Source organism: Pezoporus flaviventris, unplaced genomic scaffold (genome assembly GCF_033815535.1).
Source record: "Pezoporus flaviventris isolate CSIRO_AGI_PZ_B2104156 unplaced genomic scaffold, CSIRO_AGI_Pfla_v1 ptg000036l, whole genome shotgun sequence".
Classification (NCBI taxonomy): domain Eukaryota; kingdom Metazoa; phylum Chordata; class Aves; order Psittaciformes; family Psittacidae; genus Pezoporus; species Pezoporus flaviventris.
The window spans coordinates 42,816,220-42,837,181 of NW_026892584.1; the positions used below are offsets into that span (position 1 = coordinate 42,816,220).

A 20,962-nucleotide genomic window follows, 5' to 3' on the forward strand; every position below is an offset into this window, starting at 1 on the left:
GGAGCAATACAAACCATTAAATAAAACACATGCTGCCCTCTTTCCGCTTCAGCGTCGTTAGCAAAGGAGGAATTGGTTGCGTGCTCTCGCCTGCCCTCTTTTGCTCTTTTCTGTAAATTGTCCAGTGCTAGATTTATGGTGTTGCATGGAGCTGGAGAGCAGCCTCCTTTGCCATCTAGCTCCTGATTGTTTGCTCTAACTTGTGGGTTTAAACAGTTTTCTCATTTTAAGAAAATGGCTATGTTGTGATGCATTTAGTTGTATTTAGTTTGCCACTTGCAATACGGCAAAATCATAGAATCCTAGATTGGCTTGTATTGGAAGAGACCTTAAAGGTCATCTAGTTTCAACTCCCCTGCCAGGGGCAGACACAGCTTCTGCTAGAATGGAAATTGAGGTTAAGGCCTGCCTTCTTACTAACTGCATGCTGCAAAGAGCATCTGGAAATACGGTTCAAGGAGGTGGTTGAATAAGGTTTAAATTCAATCCATATGCCATATGTACATTTTTAAAACATTTGACAGTGTGGTACACACTGTATTTTTAACTATGATGGGAAGGAACAAGCTGAGAGCACACGTAGGATGTTTGCCGTGAAGGTGGGAGAGAAGGGCTTGTTCCCTCAGACCCTTGCGCTGAGAGCCTGCCCTGCTGCTTTGGGCATGGCAAGGGTTTGAAGTTCAGTTTGCCGTTTACTTCAGCTTCAGAAACTGTCACCTATTTTATCCGATATCTGAGCTCTTGCCTGTTGTCTGTAACACAGTCATAATGCTCTGCCATGGCACTGTCCAGCAGGAAAGGCAGGTAAGTCCCTTGCACACATACTCAAAACACCCGAATTCTGCCTTTTTGCCATTTAATTACGTTTTTATTTTCTTGCAAGAATGGCATGTATTTTTCATTAATACTGCAGTGCTACAATTTAAGCAGTAGAATGACATCTTTACTGATCATTGATTTCATTTAAGGGGGCTTGGGATATGAAGACATCCAACAGGGCCTTGGTATCTTCTTTTGGGGGCAGATAACTTTAATTATGTTTCCACGGTGCAAGATGGAGTGGTGATGATTCCCCCTTGCAAAATGCAGTGGTGACCACTGCTCTGCCTACACTGGAGCCCTTGTGAAGCTCACTTGGAGAATGAAGAAGCAAGATCCTTGTAATTCAGGAGCTACAAAAGTGCTAATTATTATGATTCAGTGTTCTTTCAAATGCTGCTTGAAGAGGGGACTTGAGGCTTTAAAAATATTTTTATGCTAATGATTTATTTGATTTTTTTTTTCCTAGAGGTTTGTTAAGTCTCAAGTGCTGTGACTTAAAAATGAAGCACAACACTTCTAGTGGAGTGTCTGACCTCTCACTGAACAGCACTGGCAAAATTTCCAGACGAGCTAATTAATAAGACTTACACAGCATCAGTCGGGTGTACCTCTAGAAGCTTAGCTCTCAGCCAAGAGGACAAAATCTTCCTATCCTCCCCCACACCCACATCTCGCTAACAATGATGGATTTAGGACCTAATCAGCATTAAACTAGAGGATTAGTGAGCTGCAAACTGCAGCTATCACGACTCAGTTTACAGTGCATGCAGGGGAGTGGCAAAAATTACAAGGTATGGTTTCAGTAAATTAAAGTCTATGTATCTGAAAAACCCATGTGGGCAGCCGGAACTGTTGGACTTATATTCAATACATGTAAATGATGATTTTGAATGATCACCAGAAAAAGCAACACAGAACAGTAGCTTAATAGGAAATGATAATAGAGCAAGGAGCATGTATAAGTAGATGACCGTGAAACACCAAATACAATTCAGCTATGGTACCACACACACAACTGCCAAACAACTGCCTTTTTCAAGTTTTAGGATATGTTGCGTCCTTCTACAAGCTTTAGAAGGTCCAGGGAGCTCAGGGCCCACTTTCACCTGTGTTCAGAAGGGGTACCTTAGGGGAGACCTGCTCTGACTACACTCAGGGCAAGGAGAGATAAAAGTAGGAGAAGAAAACAGCAGCAAGAGAGTCAGGAGTTGGAGGTTTCAGAGATCAACAGATGTGTAATTGTCTGCCCTGAGGATCCTTTCATTGGCCAGATGGATCATGAGAAGCAAAATCTTCATATGGCCATTGGTTATGCCTACAGTAGCAAATAACTTGGTGCAAGACGGTCTCTCCCTCTCCAAGGTCTGGACTCGCATGTCAATTACTGGAAGGTGCTGAACTCCCTCCGTCTCCAGCTCCTGACACAGGCCCACCTGCAGGATGTGTGTGCAGCAACTGGGTAGCTCTGGAGGGAGACAGTGATGTGGGGCCATGACACCCCTCCAGAGCCTGTGTTTCCAAGCAGAAGTCTGCCATCTGGAATAGCTGTCAGCCCTGCTGAATGAATGAAGGAGCTGTTCTTCCATTTTTTTACACATACATTACTGTGGTTGTTGCACAGCTTTAAGGCAAAGTCATTCATACTGAGTCAGGACTGGGAGGGCAGCTTCCTATCATTGTTTATAGTTTCAGGTAGCTGCTGTGTGAATGATTTCTCCTGCAGCTCATAGCCCCTGTGTTTGTTTTTAGAGCTATGCCAGCTCTTCTGTGCAGCCTGGTGGTATTTATCACTTCCCTGCAGACCTGAGCACAAAGCTGTAATTCCACTTACAGAAAAGCAGTACTGTGCTGGAAACAAGAGTATGCATAGGGGGTGTTGATGCCAGCTACGATGTGGAGGAGGTAAAAAAGGTACCTTATGATACTTTGAAGGGATCTTTTTGGGGATACAAGAATAGGAACCCTGAAGCCATGTCAAAGCACTGCCATTTCTCCAGGCTTTCTACCATGATGAGAGAGCCCATGCGAGCAGCTGCTGCCATGTTGTACTCATGTAAGAGGTACATGTCTGCCATGCTCTCGGTGAAGTGTAATGGGACTTCAAGAGGATGACCTTTATTCTCCTGAAATCTGTGGATCACTGCTTGCCAGTGCTCTCATACCAAGAGCAGTCGTGTCATTAGCAACCTCCTGCTTCTGCCAGAAAATTACTCTTGCTACCCAGGAAACCTTTGTCCTTCTCTTCTGCCTCTCATGTTCTCGCAGAAAAACAAGCACTATTACTTCCACAAGGGGCCCAGGTTACAACTCTCTCAGTTTTGGGGAGGCTAAAGGCAGAGGAAAGAACAGTTGTCAAACAGATAGTAAGAAAAAGATCTGATAATAGAAATGAGGTGTTCAGCAAGTGAGACTATAACAGAAGGGAGAGCAGCTAAAGACAGGGAATTATTTCAAACTAGAAGTGTCTGTGGATGATGGAGTGGTGGTGAAGAGCTGAATGCTGGCAGAACCTGGCAAATAGGAAGGTGCTTATGGCACTTGGCCCTTTGCATTTAGCACAAGAACAATTTCAGGAACTTGTGGAAGCTCTGAGTGGTTTGAGAGTCTTTTTTAAGCTCATGTGCTATGTAACATGCTGGAGGATCTGAAAAGTAGTGCAGCCCATATAGGAACTTGGAAGATGATGTTTCCATGAAGTGCCAAAGTGGAATAGCATTTCACAGAAGACACCTCGTTTGTGCTCCTCAAAATCACTCTGAGAGCCAGGCTAGCCATAGACGCAAAAATGAGATTTGCTTCGAAACCACACTACTGGGCTAGAAAAAACTGCTAAATGTAGCCACTTAATCACAGAACCATAGAACAGTCTGGGTTGGAAGGGACCTCAAAGGTCATCTGGTTCCAACCCCACATGTTCCACTAGACCAGGTTGCTCAAAGCTCCATCCAACCCTTGTCTTGAACACTACCAGGGATGGGGCAGCCACAGCTTCTCTGGGCAGCCTGTGCCAGTGCCTCACCACCCTAATAGTGAAGAATTTCTTCCTAATGTCTAAACTAAATCTGCCCTCTGTCAGTTTAAAGCCATTCCCCCTTGTCCTGTCACTACATGCCCTTGTGGAAAGTCCCTCTCCAGATTTATTGTAGGCCCCTTTGGGTACTGGAAGCTGCTATAAGATTTCTCCAAGAGTATTCTCTTCTGCAGGTTGAACAACCCCAACTCTCTGAACAACCTCAACCTCAACTGAGCCAAGGGCACACACACCTCTTGCACATTAACTTTTTTGAGAGGTGGATTACAGCTTCCTTAAATTATACACCTGAGAGAAAAAAAGAAAGGCACCTAAAGTATATCTTCTGCCTCCTGGCAAAGGATATTGCCTTTTTATGGGTAGGTCTTTCTACACTGACAGCCCATCAATATAGGAGTCATGTGAAATGTCTTTTCTGTGGTCAGGTCATAGAGCAGGTGGTCCAATACCTTTTTAATGTAGTGTGTAGAAGGATTGAATCACTCCCCTGCTCAAGAGAACTGACAATATTGTGTTCACGGAAGAGACAAGGGAGAGCTGCCATCTGCTGTTGGGAAGATTCTGGTTCGCCTTTCATCCCAGGCACTGCCAGCTGCTGCAAGTGACTCATTAGCGCCGGTGATTCCCCTCACACTGCGTTAGCACGCAGAGCAATATTTCACGGGGGTCCTGGAAATCCACAGCTGCCACGTACTGAGGGGAACGAAAGTTTGCCCTGAAGTGCTGCTATTCTCGTAGCTAACTCAGGGAAAAGATGATTGATTTTACTGACCTTTCTTTCAAACCATCCGTACCAACAGCTAAGGAAAGCTGGAAGGTATGGTGAAAACCACTGTGTCTCCAGAAGGGAGTTTAATGGAATAATCAATGACATTTTCAAATTTAAGCCATAGGTAGTCACTTAAATCAGTGCTAAACCCGATATCTGCACTGGGTATTTTTTAAAAAAGCTGAGCATTATTACTGTGGAAATGAAAATATTGCTGATGTCCTGCACTTCTAAAATCTGGACACTCATGGTGAGAAAAAATTATTAATTATCCACTTAGAAGACAGCTCATCAAATGAAAAGTTGCTTTGAGTCAATCAAAATCATTTATCGACTCTGAAAACATGTTTATTCTCACTTTCTAAGTAGCATCTTAAGCCAGCTTAGCTAAATGTAATTATTTTTACAAGAAAAAGGCACCCAAATATTTAATATGAATCAAAGAAAATGTTTAATTTAAATAGGAAGCTGATCTTGCTTAATGTTTCAATTGAAAAACAACCTAAAAATTTTGTATAGAAAGGTACTGCTTGTTTATAATATTTTTCCAAGAAAGCAAATGAAGGAAATAAAAAGCCATCCATATTATTTACAGGGGAACCACAGAATTCCGTAATTGAGGACCAGATCTTTCACAAACATATAATTTATATTACAGCAGTGTGGTGGTGATTTGCTCTGAGAGTAAATACTTTTCAGTCATCCTGTTGAATATTTTAATTACAAATTGGAATTCTTCCAAAGGACAAAATGAAAAAAAAAAAAAAAGAGTAAATCTAGAGTATATGCACTCAAGTAACTTTCCAGTAGGAATGGTGGCAGGAGTAATAGCAGCTGCAGATGAGTGTTCAATCAATTCAGTTGCTTGTGTTGGTGAATTTTTGAGTAGTGAAGTTGCGTTCTAGTAGATGCATACATTTATAGTCCATATTTGAAGCTTTTAGCATATTTACCTTCGAAATAAAGACTGGGTTATTTTAGAAAAATAAAAGTCATAATTCACTAAAAAATATTGATTTAATGCTGTAATTATGGGGTAAATCCTAAGGCCTGGTATGTATCAAACAAAATTGTAAAGACATTGGGGATGGCCCCAAACAGATAATATTTTTTTTTTTTCCCCCAATATATTTCAGAGGCAAAAATCCTTAATCCAACTGTGATCATGCATTTAACATGCAGTCTATGGCAGGGTGTCATTTAAAACAGAAATTAGGGATCCCAGCAGTAGCTGTCACACTCACACTCACCTGATCTGAGTCACAAGAAGTGAATTCAGAGGAGGGCAGATGAGATCCAGTTTACAGGGAGACTGTACCTCATGCTGACTCCTTCTGATTTGAAAACCTGCACAAACCACACCAGTGCAGATTCTTCTGGAGCTGGTTCTGTGGGGTTTCAGCTACGTTTGCCTTAGAGTGGAAGCAGCAGTAGGTACATCTCACAGATAGTGCAGCCCATTGCCTCCTCAGCATGGACTTGGGGTTAGCAACTTGTTTTTCCCAACGTGGGTTATAGGGTGTGCTGGAGAGAGAAATAAACGCCATTATGTGGGAAGCCCTTAATAAAGTTACTGATGTTACCCTGGGAAGAATGCACTACAGTTTTGTTTTCCTGCACTGTGGTTTCTAAAGCCTGTGGCAGTTTCTGATGCTCTCTGCTTTCCCATCACTCTGCTTGCGCTACTGCAAAGACAGTTTGAACTTGGCAGGACAGAGACAGGTTTGCAAAACCCGCACAGCCTTTCCTCTCAGGATATAAAGCATGGTCTGGAGAGCTGCATCTCAGCCTTCGCGCAGTCTGTAGCCTTTTCCTTTGAGAAGACAAAGGTGAAAATGTGAAACAATGTCGGTAGCTGAAACAATGCTGAGCTCCCTTCACAACTGAAAAGAGAGCTGAAACCCCTGAGGTCCCCGCAGCGCCAACTGCGGGTGATGACGCTACCTCAACAAGTGTCAGATGCTTTGGGGCTGAATCACAGTCCCGCTGAGCTGGTCGGACATCCTCAGAGCTGCAGGCTGCCACAGGATAGCAGTAAGAAACTGCTCCAAAGAGAACGGAAACGAGTTGTAAAAATCTGTCAGAACTTGCCAGTGAAGTTTCTTTGGCTCTGCCCCTGGGTATGGCTCCCAAATTCAGCCTCTCACCCTCAGATAAAGCACTACAGCCTGGAATGAGAGTCAGATGTGTGGGAGTGCATGTATCTGTGCCTGGACTGGAAAACATGCGTCCTGTAAGTAATAGAAAAAACTTTTTTACTTCGGCCTTGCTCCAGAAAACTTCCCCTTGCTTTTACAACTGTCCCCGTTGCCAGGGGCTATCTGAATGTTTAACCGAGCCCTGAGGACAAGGAGGCTGAGGACATTTCTTTGACCTCTTTCGCTCTGCCCCCAGGGGCAGAAGCAGCCAGCCTCGGGCAAGCCACCTCCAGCCCACACCTGTGCTCCTCAAGAGGCGGGCAAGAAGCGATGCTCACCCCCAGCTGCGGGGTGACCCCAACACAGCGACCGGACACACAGCTCCTGCATCTACCTGCTACAAGTGCCTCAGCAGAGAGGGAGGAGGAGCAGCCAAACACCTTGGGGAGCAAAAGGAGGAAGAGAGGAAGAGGAAATCCTGAGCAGCTGTTGGTGGCGTGTTCCTACCGTTTTACCATGAGGTTATGTTACTGGTGGATTGATTGTTACTCTTTTTAAGTCCGTACCCTGGAATTTTTAATAATAGAATCATAGAATGGCTTGGGTAGGAAAGGCTCTTCAATTCATCCAGTTCCAACCCCTCCTGCCTTGGGCAGGGACGCTTCACCCTGGACTATGTCACCCGAGGCTGGAAAGAAGCAGCTGGAAAAACGTGAATACTGTTCACATCAGGGCTTTAAAATTAGTCTTTCCCTTCAGGGTGGCAGCTGACTTCTGGCTGAAGGCAACAGGGCAGTTTTAACCCACGGGAGGTGCGGGTGACAACAACCGTAATGACCGAAGCTCAAGGACAAGGCCGGAGAGCCGGGGAAGTACTTGACAAAACAGAGAGCGGAGCCATAACGGGGCTTCCGCCGGGGCCGCAGCCCCTGGCTGCTCCCCGGGCAGGGCGGAAGCCGAGCATGGCCGCGGAAGCCGGTCCCACACGGGGAGCTGTCCCCTCCACCCGCCAGCAGGGGCTGGGGGCGCTGCTCCGCCCCGGCCGGTAGCGGCCCCGCCGCCCTGCCCGGCACACCTAGGCCCCGCCCCTAGCGACCTGCCTGCGCGACGCGGCACGGCGCGGGCCGGGCCCGGATCGGCGGTAAGGCGGCTTCCTCACAGGCGGCGGCGCGGCCCAACGGCCGGAGTACCTTGGGCTCCGCGGGTGCTTCGGCGGCGGCTCAGCTTCCCCCTCACCCTGCCCGGGCCCCGTGGTGCGAGGGGCCCGCCGTGCCGCTGTGAGGAGCGCAGGTGGCAGCGCTCAGGCGGGCGGTGGGAAACCCGGGTGGAGGAGCCTCTTCCCTCGGGTGCAGTCTTGGCCGGGTTGGGGACGGGGCTCTCGACCCCCGTGGCCCCGTGCTCCCGTGCCCTGGCTGTTCGCTCCGAGCCCGGACCCCTCCAAAGCCCTAGCGCGTCGCGGCAGGGTGTGCCCGGCCGGCCCTGAGCCACCCTCGAGATGAACTTTGGAGAGAAAACCCCCAGATTAACTCGGTCTGTTAAACACGGAGAACACCTAATAGCAGACGGTCTTTCCGAAGTGGTTTTAGTGAAGCTACAAACCCTCCCCCAGAACAGCTTCTCAGTGCCTGAAGTGCTTGAGGAGACGTGATTAATCTCGTATGATAAATGCAGTATTGCCTGTATAATTTACAGATGTCAAACTGAATTTTTTAACTCTATCTGAATTGCTAAAGTAGTTGCGGCACTATGTTTTTCACAGGATTTAAACGGCCAGTGCCCGTGTCGCTGCAAGTCTCGTTCATCTTTTTAGTAATCGCTCGGACTGGAAAAGCCCTGGCAGGCAAAAGGAGCGCTGCTCGAGTATGCATGATGTGGATGAAATAGTTACAGTAAAAAGTAATAGTTACAAAAAATACTTAATATCTGTCAGATACTGCCTATAATTATTCTTGTTTCCTGTATACTCAATCAGTACTCAATTAATATCCAACAACTTCTGTTAAGTGTTTGCTGAATACTGTTCACCAATTCCATGGCTTGCTTGTGGTGTGGGCAGATAGCTCAGTGTGAATTTTAAATCATTTTGCCTACATCAATTTTCAGTTGTGTAATACTGGAATGTGTTTATTTTAACCTGAGCATTCTTTCTCCTTCCTCATCACATATCTTTCTTTATTCCGACACAGCCCTTATCACAGAAGTATTTATTTGTAATTCTTTCTTTGCAGGCTAATAACCTACATAGAAAATGAGACTGAATAACATGCACATGCTGATTACTGGAGGAGAGGCTGAAGGACGTCCTGTTTTAATTTAGCACTGTTATTGTTCTTTGGGGTGAAATGAGGAATTTGATTCTGTTTTGGAAATATTCATATATCTAATGCAACTGCACTTCAGTCGCCTTTTTTTGCAGTGCAGATATCAACAAATTAATTTTTCTTAAAGACACAGAACCTGTCACTAGGACAAAGTCTTACTGATACACATCGCACCAAATGTCTCTAAAAGACCTGGCAGTTGAAGTAGGTGGTACATCTCTGGGTGAAAGTGACTATAACTTGAATGGAAGGACAATTAATGAAGAAAGTACTAATCTTGAAGTCATGCAGCAAAGCCTTCCTGTAGTGAACAGCAAAAAGAGAAGTTGTGAGGGATTTTCTGAAAGCAGTTACAGTGCCTCAGAACCCAGTGGTTCCTGGGGTGATTTTGAAGGCTTTGGGGAGTCCTTGGGTGAGTCAGAGAGATTCAGTCAAAATCTTGACGTTTTGGTGAAGTCAACAGAAACTTCTGGAGTTGATAGAGACTTAAGCAGTGGACACTGTAGCACTGATGCTGATCACTTTTATTCTAAGCCATCTCTACACAGTGTGATACAGGAGGCTTCAAGCTCTCTAAATGAGGTACGTGTTAACAGTAAACCAAAGAACAGAAATGTTTGTGTTACTGCTTCCTACATCTCAAGATTTGTATCTGAATGTCTCCTCTGTAAAGAATAATGTTGCACAGGGAGAGAAACTGTCAAAGTACTTTGCAGCTAACTTGGGTGGAAGAAATGCAATTCCTTTATAGTGTTTGACAAATACTTAAGTTATCCTGCTGGAGAGCTTTAAAGAATGTAATGTACTATGTTGCTTCTAGGCACTAGGAATAAGTAAGCACACAGAAGCAATGAACTTTGCCCTGAAGCTCACACAATTTAAAAGCTAGATTAGAATGAGCATAGGAAACAAAAAAATCAGTGACAAAAAAAGGCAGGTCAAAAAGTGTATGACTTGCTTGCAAGCTGATTGAAGTAAAGCAACATAACACTGAGTTAGAAATTGGCAAAACCAATAACTTCTGTTACTTAATATACTGCCAGAATAATCTAGTGGAATTTTAGACTGATTGCAAGTGGAAGTTAATGACAAAAAGGTGAACAGAAGTTATTTAGTATAATTTTTATTTATTTTTTTTTTTTTTTTTTTAGCATAGGATGTTACATTCTCTTATACAATATTAGAACTAATAATCTGAATAAATACTATAATGTGTCCTTATCACAAAAAAAAAGGTTCAGGTTAAGGGTTAAAAGGTTAAGTGTTAAAAGATTAAGGTTAAGGGTTGCACCTTGTTGCAATTGATGTGTTTCCATGTTTGCCAAACATGCATCACCAAAGTGAAACAAAATAACAAAAGGAAAATACAAATATACAAAACTAAACACCCTCCTTCTACTTCTATCTTAAACTAAAACATTTGAAAAAGAGCAATGATTTAAGGCTTTCATGGGGTTCATGAGGAGCAATAATAGCTTACTACTTGTAGTCTGCAAGATGAGTTTTAGCATCTGTATGGAACTGAGAGTTTTCTGGGGAAGGGCTGTCTTGCTCTTGCTTGGGAACTTTACCTGTGGTAGAGGTGTTAATAGGGAAAGCACAAAGATGCACATGGGGTAAGCTGTCCAGCACTGGCAGAGTGGAGATCACAAGGTCACGAACAGAGAATTTAAATTATTTGTAATGCTGGAAACTGGTGTCAAGAAGTCTTATGTTGAAAAGAGAGCGTATGTAACAACTAGAGATGAAATAGAATTGCTTTCTTTCCAGGAGCCTTTGATTTATTTTTGCATGTATTAAAGGCAAAAGGAAATGTCCAGTATAAGCTAAGTAAGTTAACAGTGCCTAGAGTTTCAAGTTGGCTTTTCTTGTCTCAGGGTGGAAAAATATCTGCAGAGCTGTTGGAGATTTCTTTGGGTGTAGGATATAAGTGTAGCTTGTCCTTCATTCCTGTGCTTTCTGTATTGTTTATTTGAGGCCGTAAACTCTTAGGGTTGGTTAGGGCTCTGTTTTCTGTATGATCAATAGAAAAAAGTCCAGATAGGTTGGAAGAGACCTCTAGAGATAATTTGAGGTCAGAGATCTGACCTTCAATATGTAATGCTTTAGTTAATTAAATGTCAGTGTGGACCAGAATCATGTGTTTTAAGATGAAAACAACCACTAATTTCCCGGCAGTAGCTGCATATTTTGACTACATGGTCAAATAACTCTAAGGATTTTTCATGTGTTCTTTAAATACTGGCCTTTGTGAGACTGCACTTCCTTAAGCACTGGAGTATTCTGATACAATAGGATATGGAGGATTTAGTCAAAAAGCACCATTGTGAAATTTGTGCATTCCTGTTTTTATAATTAAAGCTACAAGGTAGATGGAAATATACCCAAATTTTGTTTTAGAAACACCTGCTGAAGTAGAAAGTAATAAAGATCATAAGAAACTTGCATATTTTATCTGGCTTGGCTAAACTGTAAGCCAGTGACTTGTATGCGTGTCAGAGTAGCATTACAGGCTCTAAGAAGACATTACAAATGAGGCAGACCTGTGCTTCCCCCAGTTCACACTTCCGTGACTGTAATTTCACTCACACACACCAAAGCCAAGAGCAGCTGCCTGATTTGTCCTTGGCTCCAATCCCATTCAGGTTTTGGTACCTACTTGGAAGCTGGTTTTGTTTTTCTTGACCATGACTCTCCATGTATGCTTTAGCAAGTGTGCTTCACAGAATTCTGCTTGTCAAGACATCTTTCTCTGCCATATAGTACCCCTGATGCAAGTTAAGTCTACTGAAATAATTTATAAATCAGTTTAAAGTATTAATAACATTTTGGGCAAGATTCAGAGGATTTTACCCAAGAGTCTATGAATGACCCAGCAGTTGCCCATCAGGGTAGGCAATTTAGCCAGGCCTTACTTGAGGAGGAAGCAGTGTGGAGCACCAATTCTATTTCTAGAAGCATGCTCAGAAGTACAGAAGCCTTCTACCAGCTCTGTTGATTTCGACCCCTTATCATTAGATTAAATCAATACCCTCTCAGTATTTACTGCACTTGTTTGAGTTCAGTATAATGAACTTGTGGAAATACCTCCACTTACTTCAGCTGTTTGAGTTACAATTAAATGAAATTGTCAAAATATGGAGCATCCATACTTATGTTTTTCAGTTTTAATTGTTGATTGCTAGATAAAGAAAGCAAACTGACTGGTTTTATTCTCTAGTTTTCACACAACATTGCTACTCTTGGGTTGCAGTCCCTCTGCAGGATGTTGAAGCCAATTAAGTCAATTCAGAAAATGACACTAATTTCTTCTTTGAAGAAATAGAAGGACAAATGTGCCATTCTGGACCAGATGGCATGATAACATTCCTTTAGGATAGGATGTAGATTATGCATGTTTTTCCTAGTATATGTATTTCTTACACTTCAGATAACCCTCTTACTTACCATAGGCCTGTTTGGATCACTCATGTGACTATGTTCAGTACTCCAAACATACTCCTCATCACTGCTGGAGGAGGAAAAAATATATAACTCTGTCTCTGATTTTTAGCATAGGCTAGAAAAAGTTTGCTGCAAATGCAAGTATGCAGAGACATACTCACCCCAGCCTCTCTGCAGACTTACACATTGGTAACTATAGCATTTAGTAATATGTTACATTTGACTGAATTAGGTGTATTTGAATACTAACTTAGCAAAACAAACTTTTGAATTTGTGTACGCATCAGTTTTGACCTGGACTGAAGTAGCTGAGCAGAAGAAGGAGTCTTGAGTGCCAGTAGGCAAACCAATGTACAACTTAGGAGCTGGGAAGCTGGAGACCAGGGTTCATTAGAAACTCTTGGACTCTTGCTTCTCCTCTTCTAGTTCTAATTAGAGGTAAATACTCAAAACAATGAACTATGGGCTAATTCTTTTTGTGCCATTAATAGCAATACAAACTTTAAAAACAATAATACAGTCTCTAGAAACATTGTAGCCTTTGGACTAAGTCCTTCATGAACTGTGCAGATGGCCTGTGTAACATATCTAATAAAACTCTGTTTTTTCTAGGCAAGCCAGAGCTATGAGGATATGTTTAAGTTGAGCTTTCCAGAAGTCTTTGTATCACAGTCCAGCGAGAGCATAAGAAGCTTAGATCAAGTACTTGACACAAATAATGAAGATGTTGGGATTCCTGAACTTACAAAGAATCAACTTTGGTAATGAGCTTAGATCAACAGTTAAAAAAATATTACTTACAAAGTTCCTCAGCAATTACACTGATTATTTCATACTTCAAAAATCAGTGGGACTTGCAGGTGAACTTAAAAATCTTTTTAATCGCTATGCGCTTCAGCAGATAGATCTTGGCAGTTCTGTATTGTATTTTTAAAGGAAAAGGATTGTGTTTAGTCATTGGAAAACAGGGAAGGGAATATATCAGAAATTAACAATTTCTGCTTAGTGTTTTTCCTGCTTGTGATGTGCCTCCTTATGACTAAGCCTTAGGAATGGCAGAACACCCAACAGGCAACCTGTTCTTCCTGTTTGCTTGTCCTTTCTTTACCACACATCTGACTTACTTCTCCATCATCTGAGGCAGGAGAATTGCTGCTGCTTCTACTGAAAACCCACTTGCTTTTTTTTTTCTAGACCCTGCCCAATTTTCCCTGGTGGTAGCTTCTTGTATTTAACCAGATGTGCTTCAGAATCTGTGGTGCATCTGGCTTCTTTCCTTGGGTTATGTTAGCAGCAATTAGTACCATTAACTTAGCTTTCTCTTAAGACTGCTGGAATCCTTTTAGATTTGTTATATCTTTTGGGAGGATCAGTAGCTTCTGAGCAGTATTATAATTGCTGAACAGTATTATAGTTATTTCTGTATACATATGAGGTTTTGTATCTAGAAAGCTGGGTCAAACTATACTTCAGAAATGTCGTAAGAATCACAAGAAATGTAGTTAAAACATTTAATGTGGGCATCCTTTCAGCAAGTTTCTTATATATGTGTTTTTTTAATTAGGCTCAGACTTGTGGAGAAATATATGTATGTAAAAGGTCTCTGGGGAGACCTTAGAGCAGCCTTCTAGTACCCAAAGCAGGGCTAAAAGAGCTGAAATTTTTACAAGGGCATGTAGTGATAGTACAAGAGGGAATGGCTTTAAGTTGAAAGAGGGTAGATTTAGTTTAGATATTACAAAGAAATTTTTCCCTGTGAGGGTTCTGAGGTGCTGGCACAGGTTGCCCAGAGAAGCTGTGGATGCTCCATCCCTGGCAGTGTTCATGACCAGGTTTCATGGGGCTTTGAGCAACCTGGTCTAGTGGAAGGTGTCCCTGACCATGGCAGGGGGGTGGAACTGGATGATCTTTAAGGTCCTTCCAACCCAAACCGGTCTATGTTCCAATGAAAAAGGACTGCAGTATTATAGCAGAGTACCAGCTACAGATACAAAAGCCTTGGTCTACTGTGGTGAATAATGAAGACTAGTCATAATTGCATCCTGTCCTAAGCAAAAAGCAAGTGGATTTATATGAGATGAATGCAATATAAGAATCCAAAGTACTGTGTAGTGAGAACTTCTTCCTGTTTCAGTAGCATGTGCCTTTGGCTTGTTTTGTAGTGCCTGCATGTTAAAAAGCAAGTGGATTTATATGAGATGAATGCAATATAAGAATCCAAAGTACTCTGTAGTGAGAACTTCTTCCTGTTTCAGTAGCATGTGCCTTTGGCTTGTTTTGTAGTGCCTGCATGTCCAGGGCAGATGCAGGTCACCCACCACTAGGCTGCTGCAGTGGAGAGGCATGACTGATAGGAAGAAGGAAGTTTTGAGAGACAGAAGGTGCAAAGTGCAGAAATAATAGGGCTGAATCCTACGCACATGTCACAGAAGAAACTGCATAATGCAAACTGCTGGCATGTAACAATCTCTTAAATATGCTTCTACTGAACTTCTTATCTGAGAAGAGCAAACGTACGGTTATGTTGACTTACTGTTTCTGTTAATTGTCACAAAAGCTTATTAGTGCATTGGGTAGGTAACTTAAATGGATGCAGAATGAGTTTTAAGAGAAGTTGCTTTTTAGATCAAGGTAAGCTAGTATGGCTGTATGTAGTGAAAATAATGAAGTTATATATGTTCACTGGAAACTTTGTACAACTTACAACCTCAAATGGTGTTTTCTTTCCTAGCACTGATTCTGGAAACATATGGAGAACACTTAGAGACTTTTATAATGCTCCCAGTTTGAGACATCCCTGGGGTAAATCTCATTGCCAAGAAAACCTCTTGAGTGTTCTCAGAATAGATGCAAATCAAAAGGTAATTGAACAATGGTTTTCTAGGATGCCAGGATAAACACTTTGTTATGAATCTTATCTTCTGTAAGCTATGCATGGGGATAAATGCATAAGAAACTAGATCTGGGTTGCAAGTTTTTTTAGAGAGAGCCTTTTAAAGTGATAGTCTAGTGTCTGTTCATCATTATGTGTAAGGAACTATGAAGTTGTGCAGGATCGAATTTTGATCATCTTTCCATTGAAGTCTCCACTATTTAGTACCCTGTTGCTGGGTGGTATGTTCAGCTTTAGTACAGATGTAGAATTAGCTTTCAGATATATGTGTGATGTTTTCTTTTTTGCTCAGAGGATGAAAAAATTGTTAGTCTCTAATATCTTTCCAGTAAGTGAAAATCTGATTTGAATCAGAGAGGGCATTAAAGTAATTACTGGATGTTTTTACTGTATGTGAACTGAAAGTGTGTTCCACGTCCCTTTTCCTCAGATTATTCTGTCTGGTTTTGCAAGGCTTGAGGGAAGGGTCTGTTTTAAATTGAATCAAGACCAAACCAACAGTACTGAAAATATCTCAAAAAAGAAATGTTTCTGTTTAATCTCCCTTTTCTGAGAAGATCAAGGTATCATACATGGTTTGGTATTCAACCTGGTTATTTAGTTGGGATGAATAAGTCATATATGGAAGTAACTGTCTCAATTGATAATTTGATTGCCGAAGCATGGGTCAGGAGTCCTGCATTAAATTCTGATTTTATGGACATACTTGATCTTTCATGCAAGTTATATGTAAACAGAATGACAGTACTGAAGGTGTAGAATCTATTCTGCACTTGAAAGCCACTTTTTTGGGACTGTTGCTTAGCAGGAGAGAATGGGAGACATTTCCCCAACATAGTTAAACACCCCTTCTGCTCCTTTCCCATAGATACACTGGCATTAAATTAATGTCCAGGCAGCTTAAACTGAGGTCATTACTTCTTTTCTGGTACAGGAAAATTATATTGCTTTTAACAGTACTGATGAAGATGTATTTCTCAGCTATTTTCTGGAGTAGTTTAAGGGTAATTTTATTTGGAAATGGCTTTTTTATTAATTTAAGTCAATTAAATTCATGTGTATAGAACTTACTCTGGCATAAAATTGTTTTAATGCAAGGAGGGCACATGATAAATCAAAACATAGCTTCAAAAGGTAAAATTTAGTGGTTATTCTTACTTTGAGGGGAACTTCTCTTTAGGTTATGTGCTTTGAGATTAGGTAGGAATTCATAAAGAAAATGTAAATTATGTTTTATTAGGACTTTTCAGAGAGCCAGGATATTGTTGAGGAATCAAATGTTAAAGATACTGAGGACTTCAGATTTGATGGATTCAGTGTTAATGACTGCAAAGCACTGATCCAGACCAAGGTAAGTATTGCTCTGAAAGTAAGTGCTTCAAAGAACCAGAGTGTATTTCATGTGTTCCTCTCTGCTGTTCTAGCCTGCTGTTCTAGCAAGTGTCCTAATGTAATTGTTTGGTCCCAATATAATTGTTTGGATGTGGAGTTGCTTTTTGCTCTTTGAAACGTGTCTGACAGCTTCAGAAGAGGTACAATATAATGTACCAAATGCAGAGCAACATAACATGGGTGATGCTGAAATACAAGATTATTTGTTTCATGAGCTGGACTTCAGGACAAATTATTTGTTGGTTGAGAGACAGCAGCAATATATAAAAAGTAGTCAGGATGCTCTGATGACAAAGGAAGATCAGCATGTGTATGGAAGTACCAACACATTGGTCACTGAGAATGATGGTTGTAACCTACTCCTAAAATACGTGGTAAGGGAGAAATCACATTCAAACTTGCAATTCAGATATTCAGAATGATTCAGATTTAGTTGGTTCACTCAGGGAGAAAACAGGAGTTACTTCAAGAGGAAGGCAAAATTGACGTTGTAACTATAAGGATTTGAGAACATTACTGTTTTGAAGCTGACTGTCACAAAACAGACAGAGAAATGAAATGCTTTGTCGTAGTGCATTTATATTGTTGGTCAAACAGGAAGTAATAAGCTTCATTTCTTTCTTGCTAAAGCAATGCAAGTTGGAAGGAATATTATCATTCCCTGTTGTGGTAAAAAAAGATAAAATCAGTTACATTCTGTTTTTAACAGAGTATTTTTGATGAATATTCTTAAGTCAAGGTCTCTTCTTCAGTTAAGGAAAATAGCCTAAAGCAACTGGTGTTGCTGTGGAGATGCATAGTTTGAGGTGCACTTCCATTGCTCTGTTTTATTCTGTTTACTGCATCAGACAATGAAGATGTGTAACCATTCTGGGAACCTTGTACATAAAAGATATTAGTCTGGAGACTTAGAAAGAAAGCTGAAAGAGACTGTCTAGCTTATTCCTTTGTAATTCAGTTCTGTTTTTTCAATGAGTACATGAGGATGGGATCCCAGTAGCTGACATACTTGAAATGTGTAAAATACAGAGGCAGGGTTTAGGCAAAGGAGAAGTGGTTCAAAGTAGATGAAGAAGGAGAAAGAGTAAAAAGATACATGATATAAAGTTGAGGTAAATGGACAGTATTTTCCTAGAGTAGCCTCTGAAGGGGAAGAACAAGCTCTGCAGCTTGGTGTCTCAAAGTTAAGCTCATCAGGAAGCATATGTTGCCATTTCTACTTCTAAGTAAGTGAAATCATTAGAACAATTTCTATTTATCTTCCTAGTTATGTCCTTTTTTAAATGCTAATTTTATTTTTATGAAAACTGTATAAAAATTAGATTGAAATATGAAAAGTGATTAATTTACTGTAGGATGGAAACAATTAACTTAGTTTTTCTTTTTCACTCAGCTTTCTGTATCACCAGATTCCAGACACAGTCATCTTTTCACCTGTGACCTCTTTTTGAAAACCATATCATCAAATGGAAACATGCAGTATATCACAACCCCAAGGAAGAAGCACATTTTTGCTGCATGCAACCTAAAAATGAAATTTTTTCAGTAGTTATGTTTGAACCAACTGCACTTTTTAATTATTTTGTTTTCTTTTTGAACTGAATGCAATTTACCTTTGTTTTGTTACTGGCGTTGTACTGTAGACTACATGTGTCCTTTAGGAAACTGACATATTACTGTATATGAGGTTCCTAAAGCCACGTTACTAGAAGATATTTAGTTGTGAAGTCAGAGGTGTAATTATGCCCTACTAAGTTTTGCTGCAGTCATGTCGCTTAGAGTAAATCCCACTGCAGTCATGCTTTAAGGGTACTGCAGTGGACCTGAACTACTGATCTTTCAGGCCTTAATGCCTCTGATCAAAAACCTCCTTTTCCTGCCAAAATCTGAAAGCAGCTCAGGTGCATTGTAAGGTGTGCCTTGTCATCATCACTCCTTTTATTTGGTCCAGTTTGGATCAGTGAAGATCTGTTACTTCTCCACTGCTTAACACAATAAGAGGAGCCATCTACATATGGTGGCTTTCACTGAGCTTTAGAACAAAACTGTTTTAACTTATGATAAAGCCTGCTGTGGTGATTTGGGTAGAGTCAGTGAAACGTTTTGCTCTGGCATAGGTTTCTAACTGAAATAAATTGCCTCTCTGAAGCTGACATTAACGGTACTTCTTGGATTCATTCAGGTACCACCCTACACAGCTACACTTGTTAAAGCCTAGCAGGGGTGTAGCTCAGAACTTGCACTGCACAAGGCTGCAAATTGCTGCCCTTTTAAAATTTTATAGTAACTATCAACTACATTGCCCATCTTCCTGCGTGCTTGGGTGCCAGAGGGGATGCACTTCACCTTCATCCATGTAATCTGTGGTGCTTCCTTGCCAACTGCACCACCTTTATTTATTCACTGGTAATAACTTTTACACAGGTTACTACCTATTTACTCCTTTGACCATTCTGAATGTGAGAGTTTTATGTGGCTTTTGAAGAGTTTTTAAATGGTATTTTATGTGTTAAAAGCAGGGAATAAACCTGGATATTCCAAAACTAAGTCAGTTAATTATTTAATGATGTGCCTATTCTGTACTTAGAATTAAAAATACTATAAAGCACTGGCAGACTCCAACCCTTAATCTAGTAAACTGTTCAGCAGTGAAATTACAGTTGCTATAATAATTTACGACTTCAGTAATGTTTGTGATGGCTCATGCAATTCGCATGGGATGAATGGTGTATTAGTTACTCAGTAAACTGAAACAAGCCATTTGGGAAAGCACTGTTTGAAAGTGTCTGAGCAGCTTCTCTGGCCCTAGGGGGAGTTCTGCAGTGCCAGACTGAAAATTCAGTGTGGTTGCAAGAGCAGAGTCAACTTTTTCACTTAATGCTGGATTTGAGTTCATTTTCAATTCATAGAATCACAGAATGGTTTGGGTTAGAAAGGACCTTAAGATTATTCAGTTCCAACTCCCCTGCCATGGGCAGGCACACCTTCCACTAGACCAAGTTGCTCAAAGCCCCGTCCAGCCTGGCCAACCTGAACACTCCCAGGGATGGGGCAGCCACAGCTTCTCTGGGCAACCTGTGCCAGTGCCTCACAGCAAAGAACTTCTTAATATCTAATCTCCCCTCTTTCAGTTTAAAGCCATTTCCCATGTCCTGTCACTACATGCCCTTGTAAAAAGCTGCTCTTCAACTTTCTTGTAGGCCCCATTTAGGTCTTTCAGAGCAGTTAAACATGTATTAAATAGGCTGTAGTCATGAACTTACAAAATAGTAAATGGCCAACTGATGAAGGGGTAGTTGAGGTTGCTAATAAACATTATTGAAATTGATTGTAAGAATAAAATCCCACATTTCTGCTTTCAGACAAGCAGGGTCCAAGGGAGTTGTTTGTGGCATATATGGCACCAGCTGAAGCACTGGGGCATGGAGGTCCTTCTTCTTCTGGGTGTTCAAGTTTGCTTTTGCTAACAGCAGATGAAGCTATTGAAGGGTGTTTTGCAACAGTACATCAAATTTTGCAAATACATCAGCTTTCCATGTAGCAGCAGGCTTTTCAGACCTGTTCAAGGTGCAGATTGAGGGGAAACAAGGGTTTCAGCCCTTTGTAATTCAGTAGGGGAAAAAAAAACAAAACAAACTGGGGTTACACAGGTGACAGGGTCCACAGTTCAGGTCCTTCTGTTTTGGACAGATGCTTTGGGCCACCTGAGCCCTTCCTGTCTGTGAGCACTGGCTGCACAAGGAGAGACCTCAGTCTGAGGTAAACTAGTTCAGCTCTTCAAAGAGACTAGCAGATCTAAATTACAAAGGAATTCAACTCGGCTTAATGGTTGCAGTACCCTGGCAGCCCTCCAGCCCTCACCTGAATTTGGGCACAATCTGTGTATTTGGGGGTACTCACGGAGGAAAAACTGCAGTTTCTTTTAAGGGACAAGAGAGCATGCTCAGGGGGACAAAACAAACCATAGCTGCCTGTCGTGGTTTAAACCCAGTCAGGTAATTCGTTCACTCACTTCCCCCCTTTCTTGCCCTCCCCCTGCTCCTGGAGGGACGGAGAGGAGAATCGAAAAGAATGCAACTCCCACGGGTTGAGATAAGAACAGTTTAGTAACTAAGGTATAACACAAATCACTACTGCTACCACCAATGATAA

General features: G+C 41.6%; 1 protein-coding gene and 1 long non-coding RNA gene across 2 annotated transcripts; one reads left to right on the plus strand and one right to left on the minus strand.

Moving 5' to 3' along the window:
* Positions 1-5,620: 5,620 nt before the first annotated feature.
* On the minus strand, positions 5,621-6,846 carry LOC133274811 (uncharacterized). The gene is made up of 2 exons (XR_009745287.1): positions 6,770-6,846; positions 5,621-6,640 (listed from the first exon to the last, which is right to left on the minus strand). It is a non-coding gene; the product is annotated as an uncharacterized LOC133274811 (long non-coding RNA).
* Positions 6,847-8,288: 1,442 nt separating this feature from the next.
* Positions 8,289-18,963, plus strand: CLBA1 (clathrin binding box of aftiphilin containing 1). The gene is made up of 5 exons (XM_061464158.1): positions 8,289-9,663; positions 13,138-13,286; positions 15,257-15,386; positions 16,659-16,769; positions 18,204-18,963. The coding sequence occupies exons 1-5, from the start codon at positions 9,259-9,261 to the stop codon at positions 18,357-18,359; spliced, it is 951 nt and encodes a 316-aa protein (XP_061320142.1). The 5' UTR covers positions 8,289-9,258; the 3' UTR covers positions 18,360-18,963.
* The last annotated feature ends 1,999 nt before the right edge of the window (positions 18,964-20,962 follow it).